The sequence below is a fragment of the Sciurus carolinensis genome, chromosome 5, assembly GCF_902686445.1.
Source record: "Sciurus carolinensis chromosome 5, mSciCar1.2, whole genome shotgun sequence".
Lineage (NCBI taxonomy): Eukaryota > Metazoa > Chordata > Mammalia > Rodentia > Sciuridae > Sciurus > Sciurus carolinensis.
This window is the reverse complement of record NC_062217.1, coordinates 34,975,624-35,001,263: the sequence shown is the minus strand read 5'-3', so window position 1 is coordinate 35,001,263 and position 25,640 is coordinate 34,975,624. Positions and strand designations below refer to the sequence as shown.

General features: G+C 37.0%; 1 protein-coding gene across 1 annotated transcript; it reads left to right on the top strand.

Annotated features, from left to right (window-relative positions):
- The first annotated feature begins 36 nt into the window (after window positions 1-36).
- On the top strand, window positions 37-21,214 carry Proser1 (proline and serine rich 1). The gene is made up of 13 exons (XM_047554445.1): window positions 37-891; window positions 2,807-2,872; window positions 5,263-5,331; window positions 7,219-7,313; window positions 8,520-8,613; window positions 10,532-10,642; window positions 11,208-11,291; window positions 12,521-12,599; window positions 13,081-13,176; window positions 14,519-14,563; window positions 16,876-18,649; window positions 19,117-19,270; window positions 19,844-21,214. Exons 1-13 carry the CDS (start codon window positions 847-849, stop codon window positions 19,964-19,966), a joined length of 2,835 nt encoding a protein of 944 aa, XP_047410401.1. The 5' UTR covers window positions 37-846; the 3' UTR covers window positions 19,967-21,214.
- The last annotated feature ends 4,426 nt before the right edge of the window (window positions 21,215-25,640 follow it).

Genomic DNA, 25,640 nt, shown 5'->3' with positions numbered 1-25,640 from the left:
CCCACACCAGGACCCTTCCACTGGCTTTCAGGAAAATGCGGCCCATGCTGGCGTCGCAGAGTTGTTTCCTTGGGTGCGACGGGCCGTATTGAAGGTCCCCACGAGCTGGTGGGGGCTACAGGGGTAATCTGGCAGGGCGCCTGGCGCTGTAGGTGTTGCGTTCTTCGCGAGCCCCCCTGTGCAAGCCCGTGTCCCCCTTCGCCCGGCTCCTGGTGCTCTCCGGCCGCTGGCCCGCTCCCGGAAGCCACGGAAACTGCTAACAAAGAGCCTGCCGGGCCGCCTGCTGCCGGGGCTGGGGGACCCAGAAGTCAGGCGGAGTGGCTGGGGATGACCAGGAGCGGGGCCATGAGTCCAAGATCGCTGCGGTGAGGGGCGCGGCCGGCGGCCGAGGCGCTGGTGCAGGCCGAGAGGCCGGGGCTCCGGGCGCTGGCGCCTCTACTCTCCTGGCCGCACCACCGGGGAAAGTGGCTTCCCGGCCTCTCCGGGCAGCTCCTGGCCCTCAGCTGCCGAGGAACGGCGCGCAGCCTGGGCCCGAGCCCCCGGGTTTCTCTGCGGTGTACAGAGGACCTGGCTCTTCCCCGAGGTTCCCCGAAGCTTTGTGTGAAGCAGCAGGAGAAGCCGACAGGAGGGTTTTTTGTTTATAATAAAGTTTTTAAAGTCTCCGTCTTCAGAAATTTTCGCGGAGTTTGCATTACGCTCTACCTCTTCGCCTCCTTTCTCCTGCTCCTGGAGTGCTTTTATTCCTCAGCTGTGAACATTTTTACTCTCCGTGGAGCAGACCAAGGATGAACGTTTTGTGATTGAAAGTGTGTAACTGTTAAAAACCACGTCGAAATAGTAGGCAAGATGGACAAAAAGTCCTTCGAAACGGTGCTGGATGAAATTAGAAAGGTAATTACACTTGATATCTTCAGTTTTCCTGGGTAACAGGAGTCATCACGCTCTAGTTTCGTTGAGGTTCTGTGTGAAGATTGCACAAAGTAAGAGTCGGAGCATTGCCAAATCGATTTGGATTTTCACGTGTAGTGCAGGAGCTTGCATCTTGATACATTTCACGATGCAAAGAGAAATTAGGTTATGCTACCCCAGTTTGAGAGTCAGTGCGGTATTGTGGAAATTGTATTCAGTCCTCAGTGGTGAAGCCAGCTGTGCAAATCCTTCTTAATAGCTGTGTATTTTCGGATGAGTAATTTAATATTTCTGCGTCTATTTTTTTCATTTTCCCTAACACAAAAGTGACTGAAAACTAGAAGTACCACTTAGAAAGTTTCTTTTATGGTAATTATATTTTTTCCCCCAAGTCTAAAGATAGGCAGAATATATTTGTTGCTTTGTCCAGAACAAACAGTGTTCTGATAAGTGTGGTTTAGACACGTTTTTGGGAATTGGCCATCAATAACTTGAATTTCAATTTTTTTTTTCTTATTTTCCATGATTTTGCTTCTCTTTTAGGCAGTTGGATATCTTGCCTCTAGGAGTGAACACAGCAATAAAATTGGGAGTGTAGTTTTGAGCCTAGCATTATCTGAAGCTCAAAAATAAGTTACCTATTTAGAACTGAGAGGACTTCTGGTACCATTATTCTTTTAACACAGAATGCCTTGCTTAAACCTTCCGAGCATTATTATTTGATATTTCCATATTTTTGTGTCCCTTAACTGACACCAAAGGAATTGTTACTGTGTGTTTCCATGCTTATTATTTATATCAGTTTATAAGGTTTTTACTGAAATTGTTTCTGGAGCAACTGCTCTTGTTTTTTTATAAAACCTTTTTTTAAAATTTTAATTGACATGTTTCATTTTTTTATGTTTTATACAAATTTCTACTTTTGCAAATCCAGTTTGCCCTATAAGATCTGAAACAAATACCAATTTGCTAATGTACTTAGATTTTTGTCACAATTTGTTCATGAGCTAATGTGTAAATACTGTTTATGAGAAAATAGTCTGCAGATTTCTGTTTTTGGATGACACACTGTGTCAGGTATAATTGTTTTGTAGTAAGAGCAAAAGGATTAGTTCTTTTTAATGATTAGTGGCCACCAAGCTGTGATAGCGTGGTGTTTCCATCTCTAAGCTTTGCAAATATCAGCAAGGGGAGCATATTTGATTTCTTTTGGTTCTAGATAGTACAGGTCAGGGCCACTAACATCTCTCTCTCCCGCTGATAGATTCTATGCAGGAAAGAAACCATTAACTAAGTATCTATTATATGTCAGATCTAATGTTGACTATTATAATCCTCACAGCAACTCTTTGAGATAGGTAGTGAATTCTGTTCCCTTTTGTGAATTTGGAAGCCTAAAGGAATTAAAAGCCTCTCAGAGGCCACACTGCAGTTAGTGGCAGGCACAGACCTTGAATTCAGGGATTTGGGGGTTTTTTGTTTTCTCATTTCCTTGGAAAAATACTAAGCCTCCACTAGACCTTGTCTTCTTGTTTCCCTATAACTTAGCACATAATAGGTACTTGACAAATAATAGATAAATGACACATTTACTCTTAAAAAATGAAAATTTGGATTTGGGATGTTTTTGAAACTAATTACATATTCAGAAATTCTCCATGTAATTTCTCTAATGTGGAAGTCTATCTATTACAATTTTATTCCCTTTGTAGAAATGAGTGGGGAGGCCTTCCTGCTCTCTCCGTTACAGTGTGGATCCTGTTCTGTCACCATATCACCTTTGCTGCTGTTTGCCAGAGCTAAAGGAGCCCAGCCACCATTGAGCTGCTTGGGCAGTTTTGATATGTGCATATTACTGTGCACTTCTGTATATTAATGCTGTTTTTCTATTTTTTAGGCTGTTTTGACAGAATATAAATTAAAAGCAATTGAATATGTGCATGGATACTTCTCTAGTGAACAGGTACTCTTTGTTATTTTTTTAAACAAACCTTTTTATGCCACTGTTCTGGTTAATGCCAATTTACCTGCTGGTCAAACTTGAATTGCTTTTACTTTGTTCCTGTATTCTTTTAGGAACTTCGGAAGCTTGTGGTTTTGACAGCCAAAAAGTAGTTAAAAGTCTGTATTTGTTTGGACACAGTATCAAAAATTTGTAAATTTAAACTATAATGACAATAATGGCAAAATTCAAAAGGAAACATGAATAAGTGGTGAAATGTGTTCTTATGTGAAGCCACTGAATGTTAGCAATAAAGGGGAAAAAAAAAAAAACCAGTGTCTAATAAGTACTTTTGTTTTAGCCAGAAGACTAATGTTTTAAGCATAATAGTTTATTGAAAACTATTCCCCACATTAGGGGAATTTGATTTTCTTTCTTTCTTTTTTTCTTTTTATATTTTTTGAGATGGTATCTCGCTGTATTGCTCAGACTGGGCTCAAGCTCATTATTCCCCTGCCTCAGGCTCCTAAGTAACTGGGATTAGAGGTATGGCCACTTAACCGGGTGACTTTGATCAATTTTAAGAAAAATAAATATGTGTACATATATAAACAGAAGAATAATTTCTGAAGGACACTAAGAAAATTTTTGGTAGCAAAATCAGGCAGACATAGACATGTACATCTAGATAGCAGTTCTGGGAAAGGGTCATTCATGGATGAATCTACAAACTCTGAGATAGTACCAACTTTTCATTTCTCCAGAGCTTGAAAACTTGTCTGCTTGAATAACTTTACGCTTGAAGAAGTTCTCCCTGCTGAATTCTTAAAAGCTTCTTAGGATTTGCATCTGTTACTGCCTTTTTAAGGATAGTTTTTTAGCTTTTCCTTTGCTTCACAAGTCATCTTATGCTCTTTTTAAAATCTAAATGTTTTGAAAGATTTATGATTTTTACAGCTAACAGCTTTTTTTCCCCCACACACGTACATGTGACATTTTGTGGGAAACTTCTTCCCTTAGTGGTGCCTTTGCTAACATCCTTTAAAACTTTATTAAACCACTAAAGGAAACATTCTGAGTCTACTTTATTGAAGATTGATAGTTAAGTTTTATGGTTTGTAAAGTACAGCCTTCACTATAGTAAGAACACTGTTCCCATAAAAACAAGGCTTAAAGTCTTCCCAAATTAATTGGCGGGTATGCCTAATATAATATCTATGCATCTCTTTATAAGCAATAAAAAAGTATTTTCACTTTCTTCCCGAATCACTCTAGTTTACATCATTGACCGTTTCTTATGGAATAATTAAATCCCTAGCACGTTTTCAAGAATGGTAAAATAACCAGATTTTATGACCCTTCCTATTTAATTCTTCCCCCTATTGGAGTGTCCCCAGAGGCAGTAGACCAGGGTGGCATTGACATGCTGAGACTTCACACTTGTGATCTTGAAGCCCTGCTCACCTCTTACTGGCCATCTCACAATGTTCCCCTCATTCATTTGAAGTTCTCTGGTGGTGGTGGTGGGAACTGGTAGGTGCCTGGTTTTCTGAACTCTGAAAATGATGTACCATTTAAAAACTGCTAGAGTAAATCTGGGTGGTTCTTAATGTGTTAGGGAGTAGAGCTATGTTATGAGTATTATGGATCCAAATAAAAAGATAGAAGTTAGTGGACTTACACTGAATCATACTATTACACCCTTGTTAATGTTAAAACTATGCCATTCTCCATTACTGTTTTAAAGTTTTCCATTGGAATATATTTTTGTATTCATAAGCTGTCATTTTTATCTCCATCTAGTACTTTTCAGATTTTTTGTCCTTATTAGGACAGTCCCACCCTCGCCCCCCAGTTGAATATTTTCCTTTCTTGCTAGACCAGTGCTATCCAGTAGAACTTTTGTAATGACACAGTGTTCTCTAGCTACAGTCCATTATGTTAGCCATCAGTTTTGTATGGCTGTTGAGCTCTTGAAATGTGTCTTGTACTAAAAAGGAAGTGAATTTTGTGGTGGTGGCGGCGGCGGGAACTGGGGTATAAACCCGTGCTAGACCAGTGTTCTATCACTAAGTTACACTCCCAGCCCCTTTCTTAAATTTTATTTTGAGACAGCATTGCTCAGATTGACCTTGAACTTGGGATCCTCCTACATCTGCCTCCTCAGTTACTGGGATTGTAGTTCTGACCACTGCACTCAGCCAAGAACTGAATTTTTAAATTTTGATTTTTAAGTGATTTAAATTTGAATAGCCACCCAACTGTGTTTGACAGCAGGTAGAGACTCTGGTGCCATGCTCATCCCCTAGACTTGGGCTATGTTGAATAGAATTTCACATATTGAAATAAACGATAAGGAAATGTTTGTAAACCACACTGTAATTAAAGCTAAATGAATTCTCTGCTTTCAGGTAGTTGATTTACTGAGATATTTTTCCTGGGCTGAGCCTCAATTGAAAGCAATGAAAGCATTACAGCATGTAAGTAACTTATTTTTGTTTAGAATACAGAATTTATTTTTAATTGTTTTCTTGAATTCATCTTAACTGGTAGTTTGTTTGAATCAGAGAAACTAGCCTTAAATTTTATACTTTGGTTTTTCAAAACTATGTTAGAAAAATTTGTAAAGTGTAAAATTTAAATTGCATATGCTGTATTATTAAATTGTATTCCATAGTGTCCTTAGTGGCAAATTGGAGGGGGAAATGTATTTATTGGCAAAAAAAAATAAAGTCTTTGAATTTTTAAGTATTTTTGTGCACTTCCTTCTGTTGTTCACTATTTATCTTCACATGCTCGTATTTAGTGTTAGAAGAGTCATCAGGTTACACTTACAATCTTTAGACCCAGCACTGTCCAAATGAATTTTCAGTGATGATCAGATTTTTATATCTGCACAGTCCATTCTGGGAGCAACTGGCCACATGTGGCTATTGAACACTTAGTGTACATAGTCAGTCTGAGGAACTGTTCTAGTTTTATTGTAATTAGGTTAAATGGGCATGTGTGCCTTGTGGTGACTGCAGGAGATAACATAGCCTGAAGCCTAGATCAGCAACAGTATGTAGATCACGTAGTGATAGCTGACTAGTGATAGCTGACTGTAGAGGAAGATTTTCCAAGAAGTAATTGGTGTGAATAACTTTAGTAGAATCAGTTTACAAGACCTTAACTTCCTTAACTGATCTGCCTAAGGAAGTATTTAGGTCTGTTATTGCTACTATCTGCCTCTTTTAACAACTGCTTACTTTCTGCTTAACAAAAGAAAGGGTGAAAATCTTTCTTTGTGAACCAAAAAAGTTAAGCAAAGTAGAGTTATTCAGCAAGAAATAGCTGTGAGGGCTTTACCTTATTTTATCAGCACAACAAACCCATGACAGCTCTGAGGCCTGCTTGCTTGTCTACCTACTTTACAGTTAAGATTCAGAGGTGAGAAGTATGTTGCATGGACAACTCAATACACTTACTTAAATTAAATCTCACATTTTCTGACAAAGAAAAGATAAAAACAAATCAGATTTTACTGGTTATTTTCACAAGGAAGACAACTTTGCCAATAAGGTTGTATAATGAACATTTCTAGAAACTAAATGAGCAAAATTAGCAGTTCTGCACTTTTTACAAATATATAAAGATATAATAAAATTGACATTTTTATGAGTATTTAAACTTCTGAGTCAGTTTAAAAACACTCAAAAGGGTACAAAAATCAATTCTTTGGTAGTACATTAATAAAAGTGTTTGAAAATCACTGCTCTGAGTTTTAGGAGCTAATGGGTATTAATCCTAATCAGTCTTAATTCATACATAGATTTTGCATTTGAATTTCTGTAACTGTTAATGTAACTTAACTCTATCAATCGACCAAATTTTTTGAATGTTCTTCAGAAATAAAGATATTCTAGACAAATAATTACATAACATCTCACACAACCTTGGATTGTCATACTGTGTATTATTAACATATCACTCTTTTGATAGCTGTTCAGAGGGAGCTCAGTTTAACTCAGTTTTTGTCTAGCTTTTTTAACTAGTGTGCCCTTTTCTGTGTAACACCAGTACCATGAACTGTTTTTTGGGAAGTGATCTGGGGCATAACTAGTCCCACTGCCCTGCTCAGGAATATAATTTTTTCTAACTCCTTGAGCAGTTGAGCCTCCTGGATGTATAAACATCACATTTGTATGAACCCAAGAATAATTCACAGATTTTCAGAACTTTCATTTGAGTTGCTGCGGCTTACTTTTGCATAAGTAGTTTCATCTAAAAAATGTTTATACTAAGAGTTTTAATTGTATTTCAAAAATAGGGCAATTTCCAGCATAAAAATTTCATATTGAAAATGAAATTATTTTTTATATTAATAGAAAATGGTGGCTGTTCACCCAGCAGAAGTGGTCAATATACTCAACTGTTTCACCTTCAGTAAAGACAAACTAGTTGCTCTTGAACTGTTAGCTTCGTAAGTAAATTATTTCAAATTTGGATGCTTTTTAAGTTTTTAAACTCGTTGTATGTTAATGTGTCTGAATTATATAAGTAAACAAATCTCTTATAACGTATGGTCTGTGAAAGCATAGTGATGAATTCAGATTTCTGTGGATAAACATTCAATGTATTTATTACATACATGGTTGTAACTTAGAAAATAGTGGGGCTTATCAAGATTATTTAATTGGATTTTTCTGCATTTCATTAACTTGCTTTGCCTTCCTATTCTGAACGACTTAACAGGCAAGTTAGTAAAGACATAGAACTTTAAGAGTTGGCAGTAGAATAAACAATTTAGCAGTGGTTCTACTGCTCACCAACAACATATTTTGGGATACTTATACTTTCTGACACTTATTTTCCTTAACTATAAAAATAATCACCTCAACTGCTTAGAAGGGTAATGAACTTTTTTTTTTTTTTTTTTTTTTTTTTTTTTTTGCCGTGCTGGGGATTGAACCCAGGGCCTTGTACTTACAAGGCAAGCACTCTACCAACTGAGCTATATCCCCAGCCCTGGTAATGAACTTTAAACACTATGAGCAATATATAAGTATTTTAAGTATTCTGTGGAATAGGCCTTCTGGTTAATGTAAATTTGTACAACTTATCTGGAGGGTAAACTTGAAGAGCCTTTAAAATGTCTCTACCTAGTGCAGCTTTTGATAGGTGATCATGGTGAGTGTGAGCATGAAGGAAAACGGAAAGGACTTAACTTAATTCTTTGCATGGTTGAAAAGTGTGTTTATTCATGGAGCATATATTTTACAGTCCTTTGTATCTTTATGTATGCCCATGAATATACAAAATTAAAGCAAGTGGTAAAACTTCATTTTTAGATCAGCTATAATTTTTATGCATTTAATACATGGTTTGGTTCTATTGCTATAAGACTCAACACATTGGAGAGGGTGTATTTTCAAGATTCTCAAAATAATTATTTTTAGTTATGGTATTACTTTGTTATTTTCCAGTAATTAGAAAGATAAACCTCAGTTCAGTTATTATATTTATCTTTGTTATATAAATTGACCTATTAAAAGTAAATAATCACATTTTCTCCCTGTGTCACAGGGAAGCTTTAATCAGATATGTCCGTGTGGTAATCAAAAGCTGCTGAGCTCTGTGTGTATGTCCAGATTCTTAAGTTAAGAACTCAATTGTGTTTTCTTGGTAGAAACATTGTTGATGCACAGAATTCTCGTCCCATTGAAGATTTATTCAGGATAAATATGTCTGAGAAGAAACGGTGCAAAAGAGTACTTGAACAGGTAATTTTCTAAAGATTGCTGTGAAAATGGTGTGCCATTTTAACTGAATGGTGGCAGATGAAAATGTACCTGTCTTCTTCCTGTGTTAACTTCGATAACATGTGGTGGGTTAAGAGTGTGCATTCCTGCAATCTGTGGAGTAGAAATAGATCTGATTGAAGGGGAGGCTGGAGCAGGTAGAGATGACTTGAGAGTGAAAAAGCATCACCTTGTGCCCCATGAAGCTATTATGTCTTGGTCCTTTGATAGCTTTGCCATGGCGCCAAGCTTTTGTCTTTAATTTCATGTATTCAGGAACTTGACTTTTCAAATTTGCTTTGTTTTCAAATTTATGTTAATCAGATTCCTAAGAGATTAATACCAAAGCAAAGTTCCAGTTTATTTAAATCTAACAAAGTGGGAGAAGCAGTCCCTGTCTAAGCCTAGAAAACTTGATATGTCATCTAAATTAGTAAATTCCTGGGACCATGATATCTGTAAATGGAATTAATAATAGGAACCTCCTTGAGGAAGGTGCAGATTACTTTTGCAACTTTGTCCTGTTTAATTCTCATAATCTTCCTCTGGGGTTAGGGAGGGCAGGCAACTTTGCTTTAGTTCTGTTATTGTAGTGGAGAGAAGGTCTGAGACCACAATTCTTTTACTTTTTAATTTCCTCATTGTTTTTCTTGACTAAAATCTTTATGGTATCATGCCTGTGCCACTCTAGTTTTATTTCTTATAAAGCGTTTGTTGACGTCACTTTTCTTCTCAGAAATATTCTGGGATTGAGTGTGGAGTAGGCCTTCTAGTTAATGTAAATTAGTGCAACCTCTCTAGAAGGTAAACTTGAAGAGCCTTTGAAATGTTTATACCTTTTGACAGAAAAGTTTCACATCTAAGAATTTTTTCCAGTGGAACAACTAGAAATATACAGTCTTAACTAAATGTTTTTACACAGTAAGATTTATAGTAGCCAAAAATCAGGATGATTTTTAGGACCAAAGTGTTTAGTAAGGGGCTGGATTATATTGCCAATATGATTATATGTGTTGTGGATGAATTTATAAAACCAATATAACTACAAAAATGTGTGTAATATCATGCATACTTGTAAAATGTTTTATACATACATAAAACCATATAATCACATATGTACTATATTCTACATGTCTATATATAATTGAATAGTCCTATAATACATTATTCTCATTGGAATGTGTTTGCCTTATACAGTATTTATCATTCACCTAATAAATATTGAGCACAAACTTAGCATATGCAAAGCATCATTTTAGAAGGTAGAGATCCAGTAATGAAAAGCCTAGGCAGAAGTCCCTTCCACCACTATGTCTCAATGTTGAAACATTATTTTGGACATTATGTGTTCAAGTAACTCTTGCATATTCGGCAGTGCAGCTCTTTGGATAGTAGCATCCTGTTATGTGTTTGCATTTTTTCCACTAAGATGTAAACTTCTTCAGACCAAGAACTGAGCCTCTTTCACCCCTGGGTCCTTCTTGCCTTGCTTTTAATGAGCTTGGTGAACTGTATTATTTCTTGTTGATTGGTGAAATGGAACAGATTTGCTCCTAAATAGACTTTTTTTGCACGTAATTTATGGAATGCATCCTGAAGATTTCTTTGTTTGAGTCTGTTAGTTGCAACTTTAAGAATATTGTGATACCATTTTAATAATTTCACTTACGTAAGTGATTTTGCTTATTACCGTTGACATGTTCATCACTGTAAGTGCTGATTGATGTGTTAACAGATTAAATGTGATACTGTTTCTTAATTGATGGTTTTTAGCTGGGATTCCCAGCATCCAAAATATTTAATTTTTTAATTAAACTGGATTAAATTAAAATTTTTAATTAAATATTTAATTTTATGGATTTGACCTTTTTTTTAACCACACTCTTTTTTTATATTACAGGCTTTTAAGGGGGGCTGCAAAGCTCCTCATGCTATGATATCTTCTTGTGGAACAATCCCAGGAAATCCATATCCCAAAGGAAGACCTAGTCGTATAAATGGAATTTTCCCAGTAAGCATACTTTTATGACTGTATATGAAACTTCTTATGACTTAGTGTGAAATATAACCCAAGTTAATGATATTTAAGGGAAAATAGCTTTGCTTTTGCAAAGGAAAGGAATTTCCTCATATCATTAGCATAATTCATAATTCACCTCTGATTGAAAGTTCATGTATAAACTCCATTAACATTTGTGTAAAATCTTCAAGCCAAACAAAAAGGAGATTTTGTTTTATTTTGTTTTCTTGTGTATTTTAGAAGATCTGATTTACATTTAGTAAAGGAAAATTTCTCTAACCAGTATTTTTCAGTTTCACAGTTAAGTTCTTTTGGGAAAATTTGCATGCATAGAGGAAGCTTGAGAACTTTATCAGTGTCTTGTAGCTAACCAGGACAGAACTGGGTCTGGAATCCAAGTTTTATTCCTACCAACCTTATTGGGTTTTGTTATTGTTTTTTAATATAATACAGTGTGGTGGTTTTTGTTCTGGCTTGGATTTGGTTGAAATCTCAGTTACCTTTCTTCTTTTGCCTAATTTTAATTTTTTATTTATTTATTTTTTTAATAACACAGGGAACTCCTTTGAAAAAGGATGGTGAAGAATGTACTAATGAAGGCAAAGGAATAGCTGCACGGATTCTTGGACCATCCAAGCCAGTATGTTGAGAAAAATAATTCTTAACTCCTACACATAGTTTTCTATTAAATTTTTGTATTGCAAAGTTTAAATATGTTAGAAATGTTAGAAGAGTCAGAGAAAATAGCCTGGAGAAATATAGTGTAATCACTTAGCAATGTTAAGAGCCCTTTTAAAGTTCAGCATTTTATTTTAAAGTGAGTTGAATCAAATTATTTTTATAGACATAGAAATTTATTTTTCTCTAGACATATTTAGCAGTGTGATGTTTGCTTTAACTGAGATTCTGGTTTGACAAAACTAGTGTTAATATGAAACCAGGAGGTTGAGAGTCTTTTCAAGGGTGTGATTATGGTGATTAGAATGTAAACTGGACAGGCAGAGACAGCCCTGTGGGTAAAGGATTGTTAGAATTGAAGCTTTAGAGGCCTGCACTCAACCTTGTAATCTCTGCTCATCCATAGGGCAAGAATGCCAGTGGCTGTTTTTTCTGACAGCTAGAAAGAAGCTGAGTCCCTTTCCCCCAGTGGTTCCCTTCTGCACTAAAGGCATGCATGCTCGCTCTCTCTAGATAAAAGTACATCATTTGACTTAGCTTCAGGTACTTGTGGTTCTCTATAGACCAATTCTTTGAATATTTGTTTTTTACGTAGTACTTTCAACTATGGAAGTATTTGTAGATTTATGAATTTAAAAGTAAGAAAATTTAAATACTCAATTCCTAATTCTAGTATACCTTGTATGAGAGTTGCCAGAATGCCAAATACTGAAACAAACAGTGCATTTATCTTCCAGAAGAAGAGAAGAGGGCAGGAATGATCAGATGAATTCCTAATGAATTGAGAAAGGTATTACCATTGGGGTTTTTATGTAACTGAGATTCCAAAACCTTGTGGATTTCTGGAGTTAATTAATATAAGAGGAAATAGGAATTCTTGGATTAACTTAGACTGGGTCAGAGAGAAGTTTGCTATTTAGGATAAGTTCTCACCCTTCATTGGAGATGATTGGGTAGTGAAATAAAAAATGCATTGCTGTCTTTGGCAGAATTTACTTTTACCTAGGAACCACTTTTATTAAAGCAAAGAAATTTTTCTCATTTGTGCCATTTCTTAGGAGAGTAGCGTTTGATCTGCTGGGACATTTTCAGCCTGTTAGGACTAAACATTTTAAAAGGCAGGTTGTATTTTGTTTTACCAGGAGACAGCTTACTTGGCTTTCTTCTAACTGCTGTTCTTATCCTGTCTAGCCTCCTTCAACATACAATCCACATAAACCTGTTCCTTATCCAATACCTCCATGCCGGCCACATGCAACTATTGCACCAAGTAAGGAGTTCTCTTATTTTTACTCCTTTTCCATTTTTTCTGTTTATTAATTTGAGAGTAAGTTCTAATTTATGTAATCAGGAAACCTGCAGAACTTACGAAGTTCTGTGAGAATTTATTCACAGTTAGCTACTAATATCCAGGTCTGCAACACCATAGCAGGAATTGATGTCCAGAGGTGTCATTACTGTGTTTAACTTAAAATATTGTCGAATATGGGTACTTGATTTTAAGTGTGGCAGATTCTATCTGCCATGCTATTCAGTGAGCTTATGCCTGCAATGAATAAGTAATGGGAATAGGAATCTCCTCTTATCTCATTGTCTCAGTTTTCATTTAACTCTAGACCCAAACTTCCACGTAAGTTGCAAGTGCATTATGTAAGTTTTAAAAAATAAATGGAATAGCTGCATTAATTCAGTTTGAACTCCTAGCCACAAAGTAATACTAGATTATATTTATTCTATTATGTTTATTTTAGGTGCTTACAACAATGCAGGTCTGGTACCACTAGCCAATGTGATAGCTCCAGGCATACCCCCTCCGTCTCCATATACTCCGAATCCTGTAGGAACAGGTAAAGTCATGATATTTGGGGTGATAAAAGTAAATAAAGTAGTCATTTACAGACATATACTTGTCAGGGGCAGTTGTTGGCATGGCATGTCCTATCAATGGGAACACAAGCTCAAGACCCTGAGAGATGTGGGTGTGAATCCTTGGTAAAATTGGGCAGTTTTCATAATCTTAATGACTTCCATCTCCCCATTGAAATACAGAAAATTACTTTAAAAACTATTGTTCAGTAATAGTCAACCCACATTAGAGAGATGATCTACAGTGTGCTATATATGCTAGTGAAAGAAAGGTGAACAAGGTTCTGTTTGCAAAGAGTTTGCAATCAGTGAGAAATACAGGCAGGGAAGGAGAATACAATTTCAGTGTATTTTACTTCATTGGTTCTAAATTGCACATTTTTTATAGTTTAATTTCTCTGAAATTAGGATGTGCTTTACAGCAAATTATAGCTTAAGTTCTGAGATAGAAGGAATGATTGTTACTGTGACAAAGTACAGGTGGTGTGGAAACTCACAGGAAGAGCATCCAAACCAGTCTCATTAAAATAAATGTGAGCTGCTTGTTGACTCAGTAATGTATTTAGTTGAAGCAGGTACCCATGAACACCTATGAATGTACAATTTTTTCACACCTTTTTAGATTATCAGTTTTCTAACTTTGCCATTTTAATAGACTGATTTAGTTTACGTGTGTGTGTGTGTGTGTTTTATAAAAGTTTAGTTTGTATTTGGATTAATTATTATTTACTTAGCTCTATGTTTTGTGCCTTGATCAGGACCCCCTTTCCCAACCCAAAAGTGTGAAAATATCTTATATTCTCTCAGATTAATATTGATTTTTAAATACATAGCTCTTAATCTGTTTGCCCACTTACATGGCAGTGGATTCTGTGCTCAGTCACCCAGTGGCCACCTCCTGCTTCCTAGTCTTCCACTCCTGTAGGCAATAGTGTGGAGGGGCTGGCTGGGAGCTCAGCTAATAAAAATGGTCTCTGCACTCTAGCTGCAGACAACACTCTCTCCTGGATTTACACTCAGGCTGGCTTCTTTTCAGAAAAGTATTAAGTAAAATAACAATATGGGTTTAAACCTTGACAAGTTAAGGGGAGACCAGTAGGGGAGGATAAGAGGTTAAGAAAAAGGAAAGAGCAATTACTTATAATCCTCTCAGGTTCATATAATTATGACTTGTTTATTTCCTTTATTTTTCCATAGGTATTCATTGTGTTTTCTAACTCTGTATGTTTATATCCTTTGTTTTTCTTATTTTGACACCAATTTCTGATTGTTATGGTGATGAATAATTAAAGTTTGAAATCAACTTTTATTTATTTTACATAGAAAATGAAGACCTTTCCAATCAGTCAAAACCTACACAAAATCAAAGTAAGTACCATATTTGTTCCAGAGATAACATGTCTGTCATGATTGTCTGCTCTTTGTTACTCACTGAGGACAGTTTGAATTGATTATATTTGGAATGTTCTAAGAAAAGTTCCTCTGGATAAAGGATGTAATTAATACTTGCTAAAGGTGGCTTAATGAAATGCACATAATAACTGCATTTAAAATTAACCCTATGAATTTAATCTTGTTTGCAAAACTTGCAGTGAAATCTTAAGTGCTGTGTGGCATGTGGGTCCATATTTACATTGATTTTTGAAAGCCTCATTTCTTTTTTGATAATAAATACGTAGATAGAATGATAAAAATTCTTTTTGACAAATGCTATTTCAGTTTCTACTTTTAATTATTTCAGTATTACTAAGCATGACTGAATGTAGAAAAGAATAAGTGATGTCAAAGCAGAAAGTAAAATTGAAGTGAGGCCTGGACAGTGCCATCATATGGCAGCAGCCTGGTAACATTGCTTTCTTCCTCTCTTGGAGGATATGAGTGCTCAAGATGCTTTCAGATATGGGACAGTAACTGGAGTAAGTTCTTATGTAACCAGGCTGTATTAAATACCATAAGTAGGAGTAGCCTCCTTTGATTTCCTATGCTATGTTATGAGAACGTGATTTAAGAGTTTTTTCTTTTTAAACCATATTAGGAAACAGTAATAAAGACAAACTAGCATAATAATTAAGAATAAGGATCTCACAGGACTAGGTTCAGATTTTGGCTCCACCACTTAATAGCTGCATGATCTTTTAACAGCTTGCTTAGCCACACCAAGCCTATGAAATGGAAGTGTTACTATCTATCTCAAGATTAATGTAAGAACAAATGAAATGATAGCTGTAGATTACTAGCAGGGGTTGTGATAGTGTTTTAGTGATTAACTAGATTAGATAACAGAAAAGTAATGTTTATCATAGCATGCACTTGGGATTTTATGGGTTTATTTTTGTTTTGTTTTTAATGTAGACACAATTATTAACGGTGCATAGCTTATGCTTTATTATTTAAAATAATTACCTTAGAAGTGGTATAAAGATCACTTTAGGGTAGCTTCATTTTCTCTTGAGATTTATCATTAACTATATATAGTCTTCAGCATGTTATTAAATTGGATAGTGGATTCTTCAAATTTTTCCAACATTGGGGGCTTAAATACTTTTTGGTACATAATTTGCAAAATCTAAATTAAGTTTATATATTTCTTATGTGTCTAGTTCTTATAAAACAAGAATAAGTCCATTTTCGTAGGTACTCTAAAATGGTAGTCTTGCTTTCTTGAAATTAAATTACTACTTACAACAAGAATATGGTGGGACTGGGATGTAGTTCAATTGTAGAGTGTGTGCTTACCATGGGTTCAATCTCAAAGCTGTCTCAAAAAAGCAGCCATGACTATGGTATAGACTTGGCCTTTTGAGTTTGCAGTTTTATACATTTACGTATTATAGTTTGTGAATTTTTCCTCCCAGATTTCTTTAGTGAAACAACTGCAATAATTCTTCAGCCCAGTGCATTCTTTGACCATTACTTAGTACAAATAATCATGTATATTTGTTTACCTGTTTTTCCTTGGATGTCCTATCCCCATGATTAACATATGGCATTATTTCATTGACCACGTCAGCTTCTCATATCAAAAGTTTTACATATGCATAGGTGTTTAAATGTCTGTTTTAGTCCATAAAAATGCTTTCAGCTGATTATCACTGCAGAGGGAACATTCCCTGTTTACAGTTAAAACAATATGAGTACAATGAATATAGTATTGGTCAGCATAAGCAGATGCAGCAAGTGGTGGACTGTACATATTAATAACATGTATATTAATTTCAACTCTGTGGGTGGCAATAGTACTGAGAGAGAGGGGCATGAATCCTGGAAGACCTTGTATATCCCTGAAAGGGAAGTGATATCCCAAAAGCTCTGGAGAACTGGTTTGTGATTATTACTCTAGGTAAAAGGTTTGAAAGATATAAAGTCAATGTACTAACACTAATCACAATTAAATGATTTTTTTTTAATTTTAAAAAAGTGGAAACATATGAAAGTTTCCGAGCTTCTCAAGTCTTCCTCACTGTGACTTGATGGCTGTTCTGGGCAGCGTCTGGAAGACACTTGGATCTGTCTGAGGCTCCAGATTGAAGATCAGGATAATGGAATCTAGCAATTTAGATATTACAAGAGCTGATTATAGCTGTCATATATTTGTGACAAAAATCGTTATGCTTTTCTTTTGAATTCACATTGGGCATTTCAAAACAAATAATTCTTGCCCCTTTCTCTTCCTCACACAGCATTTTCTACCCCAGCAAGTCAACTCTTTTCTCCTCATGGTTCTAATCCTTCAACACCTGCTGCAACTCCTGTTCCTACTGCATCTCCAGTCAAGACAGTATCAGCATCAGTAGCTGCCACCGTTTCTGGAATGAACTTGCCGAATACTGTCCTTCCTGTATTCCCAGGGCAGGTCTCCTCAGCCATTCATACTCCTCAGCCATCAACGCCAAACCCAACAGTTATCAGGACCCTTTCATTGCCTGCTGCACCCATTACTTCCATCCACAGTACAACATCTGCTCCTGTTCCTTCTGTTTTTTCTGGCCTAGTGCCACTGCCAGGTCCTTCTGCTACTCCAACCCCAGCCCCTCAGGCCACACCCACACCTCGGGCTACTCTCGCTTCCAGTGAATCATTTGCTTCTACTTCTGCTCCTTTCACTAGCCTCTCCTTTTCTGCCAACTCTACTGCTGCTTCTGCCAACAATCCGAATTCTGCTTCACTGTCATCGGTTTTTGCAGGTCTCCCTTTGCCCTTAACACCAGCCTCCCAAGGTGTATCCAACTCAACTCCTGTAATTGCGGGTGGTTCTGCCCCCAGTGCTGCTGGTCCACTCGGTGTAAATAATCCTCTTCTGTCTGCTCTAAAAGGCTTTCTGACATCAAATGACACCAATTTAATCAACTCCTCTGCTTTGTCATCTGCTGTCACGAGTGGGTTGGCTTCGTTGTCCTCTCTTACTAAGCGAAACTCTGATTCTCCTGCTTCAGCGCCTAGCAAGTGCTATGCCCCCGCAGCCATCCCCACCCCACAGGGATCTTCCACTCCTGGGCTGGCCATGTTCCCAGGCCTGCCGTCTCCTGTCCCTAACACAACTTCCACTCCCCCTACGCTGCCTGTGCAGTCCCCTTTGGCTACTGCTACTTCCTCTTCGACATCAGTGCCCGTTAGCTGTGGCTCCTCAGCCTCCCTTTTGCACGGCCCCCACCCAGGTACCTCAGACCTGCATATTTCACCTACCCCAGCCGTAACAACGATTCCCGTTATGATCAAAACCGAGCCCACAAGTCCTACTCCCTCGGCCTTCAAAGGCCCTTCTCATTCCGTGACTCCCTCTCATGGCACTTTAGGTTTGTCAGGGACATTGGGTCGTGCGTACACTTCGACATCCGTGCCCATCAGTTTGTCTACTTGCCTTAACCCTGCACTATCAGGTCTCTCCAGCTTGAGCACTCCCCTGAACGGCTCCAATCCCCTCTCTTCCATTTCCCTTCCGCCTCACGCTTCCTCCACGCCTATCGCTCCAGTGTTCACTGCTCTTCCTCCTTTCACTTCTCTGACCAATAGTTTTCCTTTACCTGGCAACCCGTCTCTTAATCCATCAGTGTCTCTTCCAGGGTCCTTAATAGCCTCCTCATCTGCCACCGCCACCTCCGCAGCCATGCCTCCTCCTAGCTCCACAGCAGCTGTTCTCTCAGGGCTCTCTGCCTCAGCTCCAGTCTCGGCAGCACCTTTCCCCCTCAACTTATCCACTGCTGTCCCCTCACTTTTTTCAGTTACCCAGGGACCTCTGCCCCCCTCAAATCCCTCCTATCCTGGCTTTTCTGTCTCCAACACCCCAAGTGTTACCCCTGCTCTCCCTTCGTTCCCGGGGCTGCAGGCGCCCTCCACAGTCACAGCTGTCACACAACTGCCTGTTGTGGCTACGGCCCCATCACCGGCTCCTGTCCTCCCGGGATTCGCTTCAGCATTTAGTTCTAATTTCAACTCTGCTCTTGTTGCACAAGCCGGGTATGTGAATAGTTTGCAAATAGGATTGAATCGTTCTTCACCTAACATGTAATCCATTGTCTTATGTTACTCAAATGAAAGTCACAATGCAGTCGTTCAGTGGTGCTGAATTATGTCTTTCTGAGCCAAGATGTCAGTGCTCAAAAAATGTTTTAAGGCTCTTCAAATGTTAGTTTAGATAAATATATAAATATTAATACTTATTAGCAAAATTGTAAGATTTATATTTGGTAATTTAACTTGATTTTAAAATAGGAAGTATTATGTATAAAACAGACTGATGAATTCAGAATAACACAGTATAAGTTTTATATTAGTGAGTGGATGACTTTTGTGGTTCCTTCCAACAGAAGAATAAATTCTGTTTTTGTTTTGTTTTTCATACCTTAAGATACTAGTTGACAAATATAAAGAGAGTTTTGCTATCTTTTGTGCAGTTTGACCTGTTTTTCTATCAATTGTTTTAGTTTATCATCTGGACTTCAAGCTGCAGGCAGCTCTGTCTTTCCAGGCCTCCTGTCCCTCCCAGGTATCCCTGGGTTTTCCCAGAATCCTTCACAGTCATCCTTGCAAGAATTACAACATAACGCAGCAGCGGCACAGTCAGCATTGTTACAGCAGGTAGGCAGGCAATGTCTGGCATGAATGAAATGGTCACCTCTGTAACAGTAACCTGTAGTGTTAATGTTGTGATATCCTTTCCAATATTGGCAACCAGTGGCTCTTATCAGAATGCCTGGAGTTTTAATGTTTAGTTATCCCCAGAGTTGCAAATTATTGTCTTCCTTCAGAAGGGTACCAAAAGGGTAGGATAAAGTCCATCTGCGTGAGTTGTTGTTCCCACTCACAGATTTTTTTTTTAAATATCTGTGTGGAGATTTTACTTAATAAAATGTGTTCTTTATTCCTGAAAATTAAATTTATCTTCTGTCAAAATTATAATAGGCTTTTAAAACAAATTGTAGAAAACCTGTTCATCTTTCTTTGCAAGGATATTTTTTATTTCAATGACATTTCTATGTCTTTCCTCCACCTGAAGAAGTTTAAATATTTCTTTAAAAAACTGAGCAAATGTTCTCTTGCCCCAAATTTGTTGTTCCTATTCTGAAAAGCTAAAGTGTGGCACAGGTGAAAGCAAGTCGAGCTTAACAGAACTTGGCCCTGTGCTAAACTGTGTGTTCTTCTCTCTTCCAGGTCCATTCAGCTTCAGCTCTGGAAAGCTATCCAGCTCAGCCTGATGGGTTTCCTAGTTATCCTTCAACACCAGGAACTCCATTTTCTTTGCAGCCAAGCCTGTCCCAAAGTGGGTGGCAGTGAATATTTTTAAATTTTTATTATTCTTGGGAGCAACATGAGATTTTCTTAAGAACTGCAGTGAACAATCTGACAAATGTGAAGTTGGCCAAAAGTCAGAATATGAAAATGAGGATAATCCAAGGGAAGTCATGGCAAGAATTTGAAAATTCTGGTTGCATTTTTTAAAATGGTTTTAAGTATGAATACTCCCCACTCCTTTATGTAAATATGCTGACAATAAATTGTATGGAGAATAGTATTTAAAAAGTATTTGGGGACTTTTCATCTCCCATTCTACAAAATTTTGAATCATGTATGTGATCTACATAGAAAGAATATTAAGCAGGAGACCGACCTCCTTATAGCCGAATACAGCCTTAAATCTGCTTGTATAGCATCCATGGACAGAAGTAATAGTTGTGCCTCAGACTTATGGGTTGCATGTGGCCCTGGGGGACTTACTACCCTTGGTATGCATGAGTGGTTCCTATTAGCATCAGTTGGAACTCGATACTCCATATGTATACACAAAAGGGAACTTGAGACCCACTGTTATTTTTTATTTCTGATATTAATGATCATACATACTGCTGAATTTAACTCAATATATTTCAGGTAAGTGAAAATGGTGCTTAATGTAGTCTTTAGAATGACTTTCAGGTTTTCGACTAAAAATATATATCCAGAACTACTTTCTTACGGAAATATAAGTAAGGAAGGCTTATGATAATATTTGCCTTCAAAACATTTTTCCTATTCTCAGCAGTATCCAAATGAGTGAGGAACACTTGACCGACTCTTGGGCCACCTCTATTACTCATTGTACTCTGGAAGCTCTTGGTGAATGTTTACAATCATGGGATGTAGTATTTCTATTTGTACTTAAAGTCAAATGCTTATACATGAAATAATTATGTGACAGCAAATAGAGAAGACTTGCTCTGTTAGTAATGCAGTGTGTACTCTATTTAAGGACCTGTGGTAGTATAACATGATTGAATGTCATTAATTTAAGAATAACAACTGCCACATTGCGGGCGGGGGGTGTAGAAGAATGAATTCCAATCCTGTGATTAAAATTGTAAACTATAGAATCTACTGTAGTACATTTCAGCATCTAGAAGTTTTACTTTTATAAAGATGGTGTCTGGAAGATGTTGCAAATGTATTTTCCTTCAACATGGGGAGCAAACTTTTTAAGTATATTAAATATTCCTGTATGGTTAGTTTTTAACAATTTTTTAAAATAAACTTTATGGATATGATGAATATTTTATAAGCGTTTTATTAAATGCTTGGATAAGAGTTTTGGGGTTTTTTTAGTATGTGCTGAGCTAATATATTGAATGGTTTTTGTCTGAATTTATTTGAAACCATACTTACACTACTGATTGCCCAACCCTTTAAATATCTTATGAAAAAGTTATTACCAACAGATAAATACTTTGAATTGTCTTTGAACACAGAATTTTTCCTATAGTTAATGATACCAGTTGCCAGAAGTTGACATTTTTTAAGTCTACATTCATAAAACTTTCTAAGATATTGTATTGCTTATATATGTTGACCTTTCATTCAGAAATTAGTCATTGAACGAGTGATCTTTGTAGTATGCTGCTACTTACTGCAAGGTGTATTTCTGTTAACCTGTGAGCCCCTAAGCAGAGCAACTATGTATCCTGTTCATCTCTTAGATGTATTTCTGACATCTTGTCCATACTTGGCACTCAAAGGTTTATACAAAAGTGAAGAAAACATTTTGGGACACTCACAGTAAATACTAGGGACTGGAGTATATAGCCTAGCATGTGAGGAAACACAGTGTACAGTTCACAGTTAAAAGCAAGGGAGAAGGGCTGGAATTGAGACTCAGTGGTAAAGCGCTTGCCTAGCATGTGTGAGGCACTGGGTTCAATCCTCAGCAACACATAAAAATAAATAAAGGTATTGTGTCCATCTGCAACTTAAAAAAAAAAAAGCAAGGGAGATGTGATCACAGAACCCCTTACAAATCATACAAAGGAACTGGGAATTTGTACTACATTCAGCATTTTGAAAATTTATTAAAAGTTCCTTTAGGAAACTCACTTAGGCTGCAACATGGAGATTGGATTAGAGGTAATAGACTGGATGGTTATTGTATAAAACCAAAAATGAAAATTGTAAGACTGGCATTCTGTAAAGGAAGCAGCAGGTGTTTTTCCCTTCTTTTAATGTAAAGTCCTGTTGTCCACAAAGAATTTAAAAAAGTTAATTCATATAATTAATTAAACTTAATTTTAATCTTTAATACTTGGTTAGCCAGATAAGTTTGGTCTATGTATTCATAAAATATAATTGGTGTCAATTTTAGAAAAGACTGTACTCCAGATTTATTTTTAAAGGTGACACCATATTGCTAAGCAATGTCTAATTTAGTTAAGAGATTAAATATTAAACAAGATTAGCCAGTAAATTTATAAGGGTAATCAAAATTAAAGTGTCCCCAAGGTCCTTGTATTCAGATGGTGCATTATGACTTTTAAAAATTTAAGTACTTCTAATAAAATTTTATTGTAATAGCTAAAAATCAATGGTGTTTATACCTAGTTGGTAGAGGAAAATTGAAATAAGGGAAAAAAAAAAAAAAAAAAGCAACAGAGAACAAAGGCCCAGATAAGTGGAAGAAATAAGCACACAGGAAGATGTTAGCTGAACTTCCCATATACTAGTGATCACAAGTATCACTTTGCACTTTTCTTTAAGTGCAAAGGAAGCAACAGGATCAGAATTTTTCTGCTGGTTATCTTGAACTGAGAATTAAATACCTTTCAAGGATATACAGACTCTTCTAAGAGCATTGAAAGAGAAAACACATTCTTAAGCATACCAAAACTCAGAGAAGAATGGTATGAGAAGTAATGAAAGTCAAATTTACTCAAGAGAATAGTTTATATGTATATATATATATATATGTATGTGTATATATATATATATATTCTTGCCTGTATATATGTAGGCAAGAATTTAAAATGACATATCATTGTCAAGTTGGATTTGTATCACAAGTGCAAGAGTCAACGTGAGGAAAGTGCAGTTTACCACTTTAACAACTGAAGAAAAATACTTAAACATAGGCATAAAAAGCATGTAATAAACTACAACCACCATAGTAGTTTTTTAAAAAACTTGGCAAACTTGGAAAAGAAGGAAACTATCAGATAGTTAAAGGAAAACTACATGATGTATTTATAGCATACATTATTCTTACTTATGAAACATTGGAAATAGCATAAAATCAGAAATCAAAGAAAGTGCAATCCACCATTGAACAAGACATCCTCATTAGGTAGGTATAAAAATAAAATATAGAGATGACGATAGGCAGAAGTGACAAAAAATAAAGTTTAGTGAGATTTACAGATACATTATATTCAAAGATCAGTTTGTATTATCAAACAAGCAACAGCAGAAAACTAATTTTTTAAAGACAATTGCGACATGTTACCTACAAATAAATCCAACACGAGATGAATAATAACTTAAAGGAGAATTAATTTTAACTGAGTGTCATTGAAGAAAACCTTCTTAAGTAGAGAATACATAGTGATCATGGTTACTGGTAATAACTAAGGATATCAAATCTCTCAACCTTGGATTTCATTGCAATTTCAGTCCAAATCCCAACAGAGTTTTATAAGCTTATTTTAAATTTTATGTCCCCAGCCAAAAGATGAAGAGCAAAACATGTCTGAAGACACTGAATGGAGGAGGGACCTGCTGTAGATATCTAGAACCCCCATCCCCCCTTGGTACTGGAGACTGAACCCACGGGTGCTCTACCACTGAGCTACATCCTCAACCTTTCTGATTCTTTTTTGAGCTAGTTCTTGCTAAGTTGTCCAGGATGGCCTCAAACTTGTGATCCTCCTGCCTCAGCCTTCTGAGTGTATGCCACTGTGCCTGGCTGATATTTAGATCTTAAGGTCATTAAAACTTTAGGAAGGAGAGGATTTTGAAGCATAGTATATGGAACATTGAATATGTTGAAACTTCACATATTCACCTGTTGAAACTTCACCTGATACATATCAGGTATCATTAAAAAAATGAGACGATAAGAACTTGGAGAGCATATTTGCCACTCATAACTGTCAAGTATCATTTATACATTAACTATAATGTATGAAGTGTGTGTGTGTATATATATATATAAAGTATATATAAAACCTCGAAAAAAAAATGAGAAGGAATAAGATACAGTGGATGATGTGTCGAGTTAATGAAATCAGAGGACTTCATTTAAAGAAAAGGGAGTTTTCTAAGGAAGCAGCAAATGTCCTGGAACATTTCTGTGCATTTTAGCAAGAGATCATTGTGAATCACACCTGACCAAAGAGTATTCCTGAAACCAGACGTTTAGGAAAGGAGAAAGATTCAGGGATAAAAGGGCTGTTGCAAGCAAGGGTTTTGCATAAGATGACCATTTAAGAAAAAGCAAATATCTATACTTAGGGACAATGTCCTAATGTGTGAAGAGAGAATAGAACCTGGGCACTTAAAAACAGCAGTCTGCAGACATAGTGGTGTGTGCCTGTAATTCTAGCCACTGGGGAGACTGGGGCAGGAGGATTGCAAATTTGAGGCCAGCCTGAACAACTTAATGAGATCCCGTCTCAAAATAAGAAAGGGCTGGGGATGTCACTCTGTTGTGGCACATTTGTCTTAGCATGTGTGAGGTCCTGGGTTCAATCCTCAGCACCTGCTGTCCTGTGATTGTTGTAAGGATTCAGTGAAAGATGGCACTTAAAGAACTTGAAACAGTATATGGACTAGAAAAACAGCTCAGTAAATATGAGCAATTCTTAGTGTTATTAAAAGTTCAACAGATATGACCGCCAGGACAATAGAAACTACACAGTGTTTACAAACATTGGAGGGGTGGGGGAAACTCCTCACCTCAGAACTTTCACTAGCGTAGGAATGGACGAGTGTAGGAACAGAAAAATCTCCATCAGAAACACCTTCCAGCAATTCCATCATTCTCACTCCCCCATGATGAAGGAGGAAAAATCCATAAAACTTCATCATCTGAAGCTTAATAGTGCATATTTTATGGACCAGGAAGGAGGCAACTTGAAAAGGGGCTTGGGTGTTATTTCCCCAGACCCCTGTACTGACCCAGCTTGTTGATGCTCATTACTGGTTGAAACCTCTCCTGCTTTCTAGGCCAAGACATTTGGAACATTTTGCAGGAAGAAGAAAAACAGTTGCTTAGTCATCTTCCAAGGCGATGTATGTAGCAAGGTCCCTTGAGGCTCTTTCCAGCTGCCCCTAGGGAACAATTATTGTTTTTGTTGTTTTGAACCTTATGCCTCCGTGACTGGCAGGGTCAGCATAAATGATATTTGGTCAATATTAAGGGGAAATGTATTTAGAAATGAACTCAACTAGAGCCTTTGCTGCACGGCTGTGGAGGGGCATGCGATTCAAAGGCAAAGGGGCCTCCCATTCCGGGGAAGATTGGCACGGCCTAGTCCTGAGAAATGATGGAAACAGGACGCTTTTCTGTTGCATTTGCCATGAGAGCTTTGTCCAAAGTGACGATGACGTGGTGGCAAAGCAGAGGCTAGAAAGAAACAAGATGGCCTCTGTGCACTGATAGTACAGACCCAGCCTGGGCCTCACGCTTTCAAATCCGTAGCAAACTGGGGTA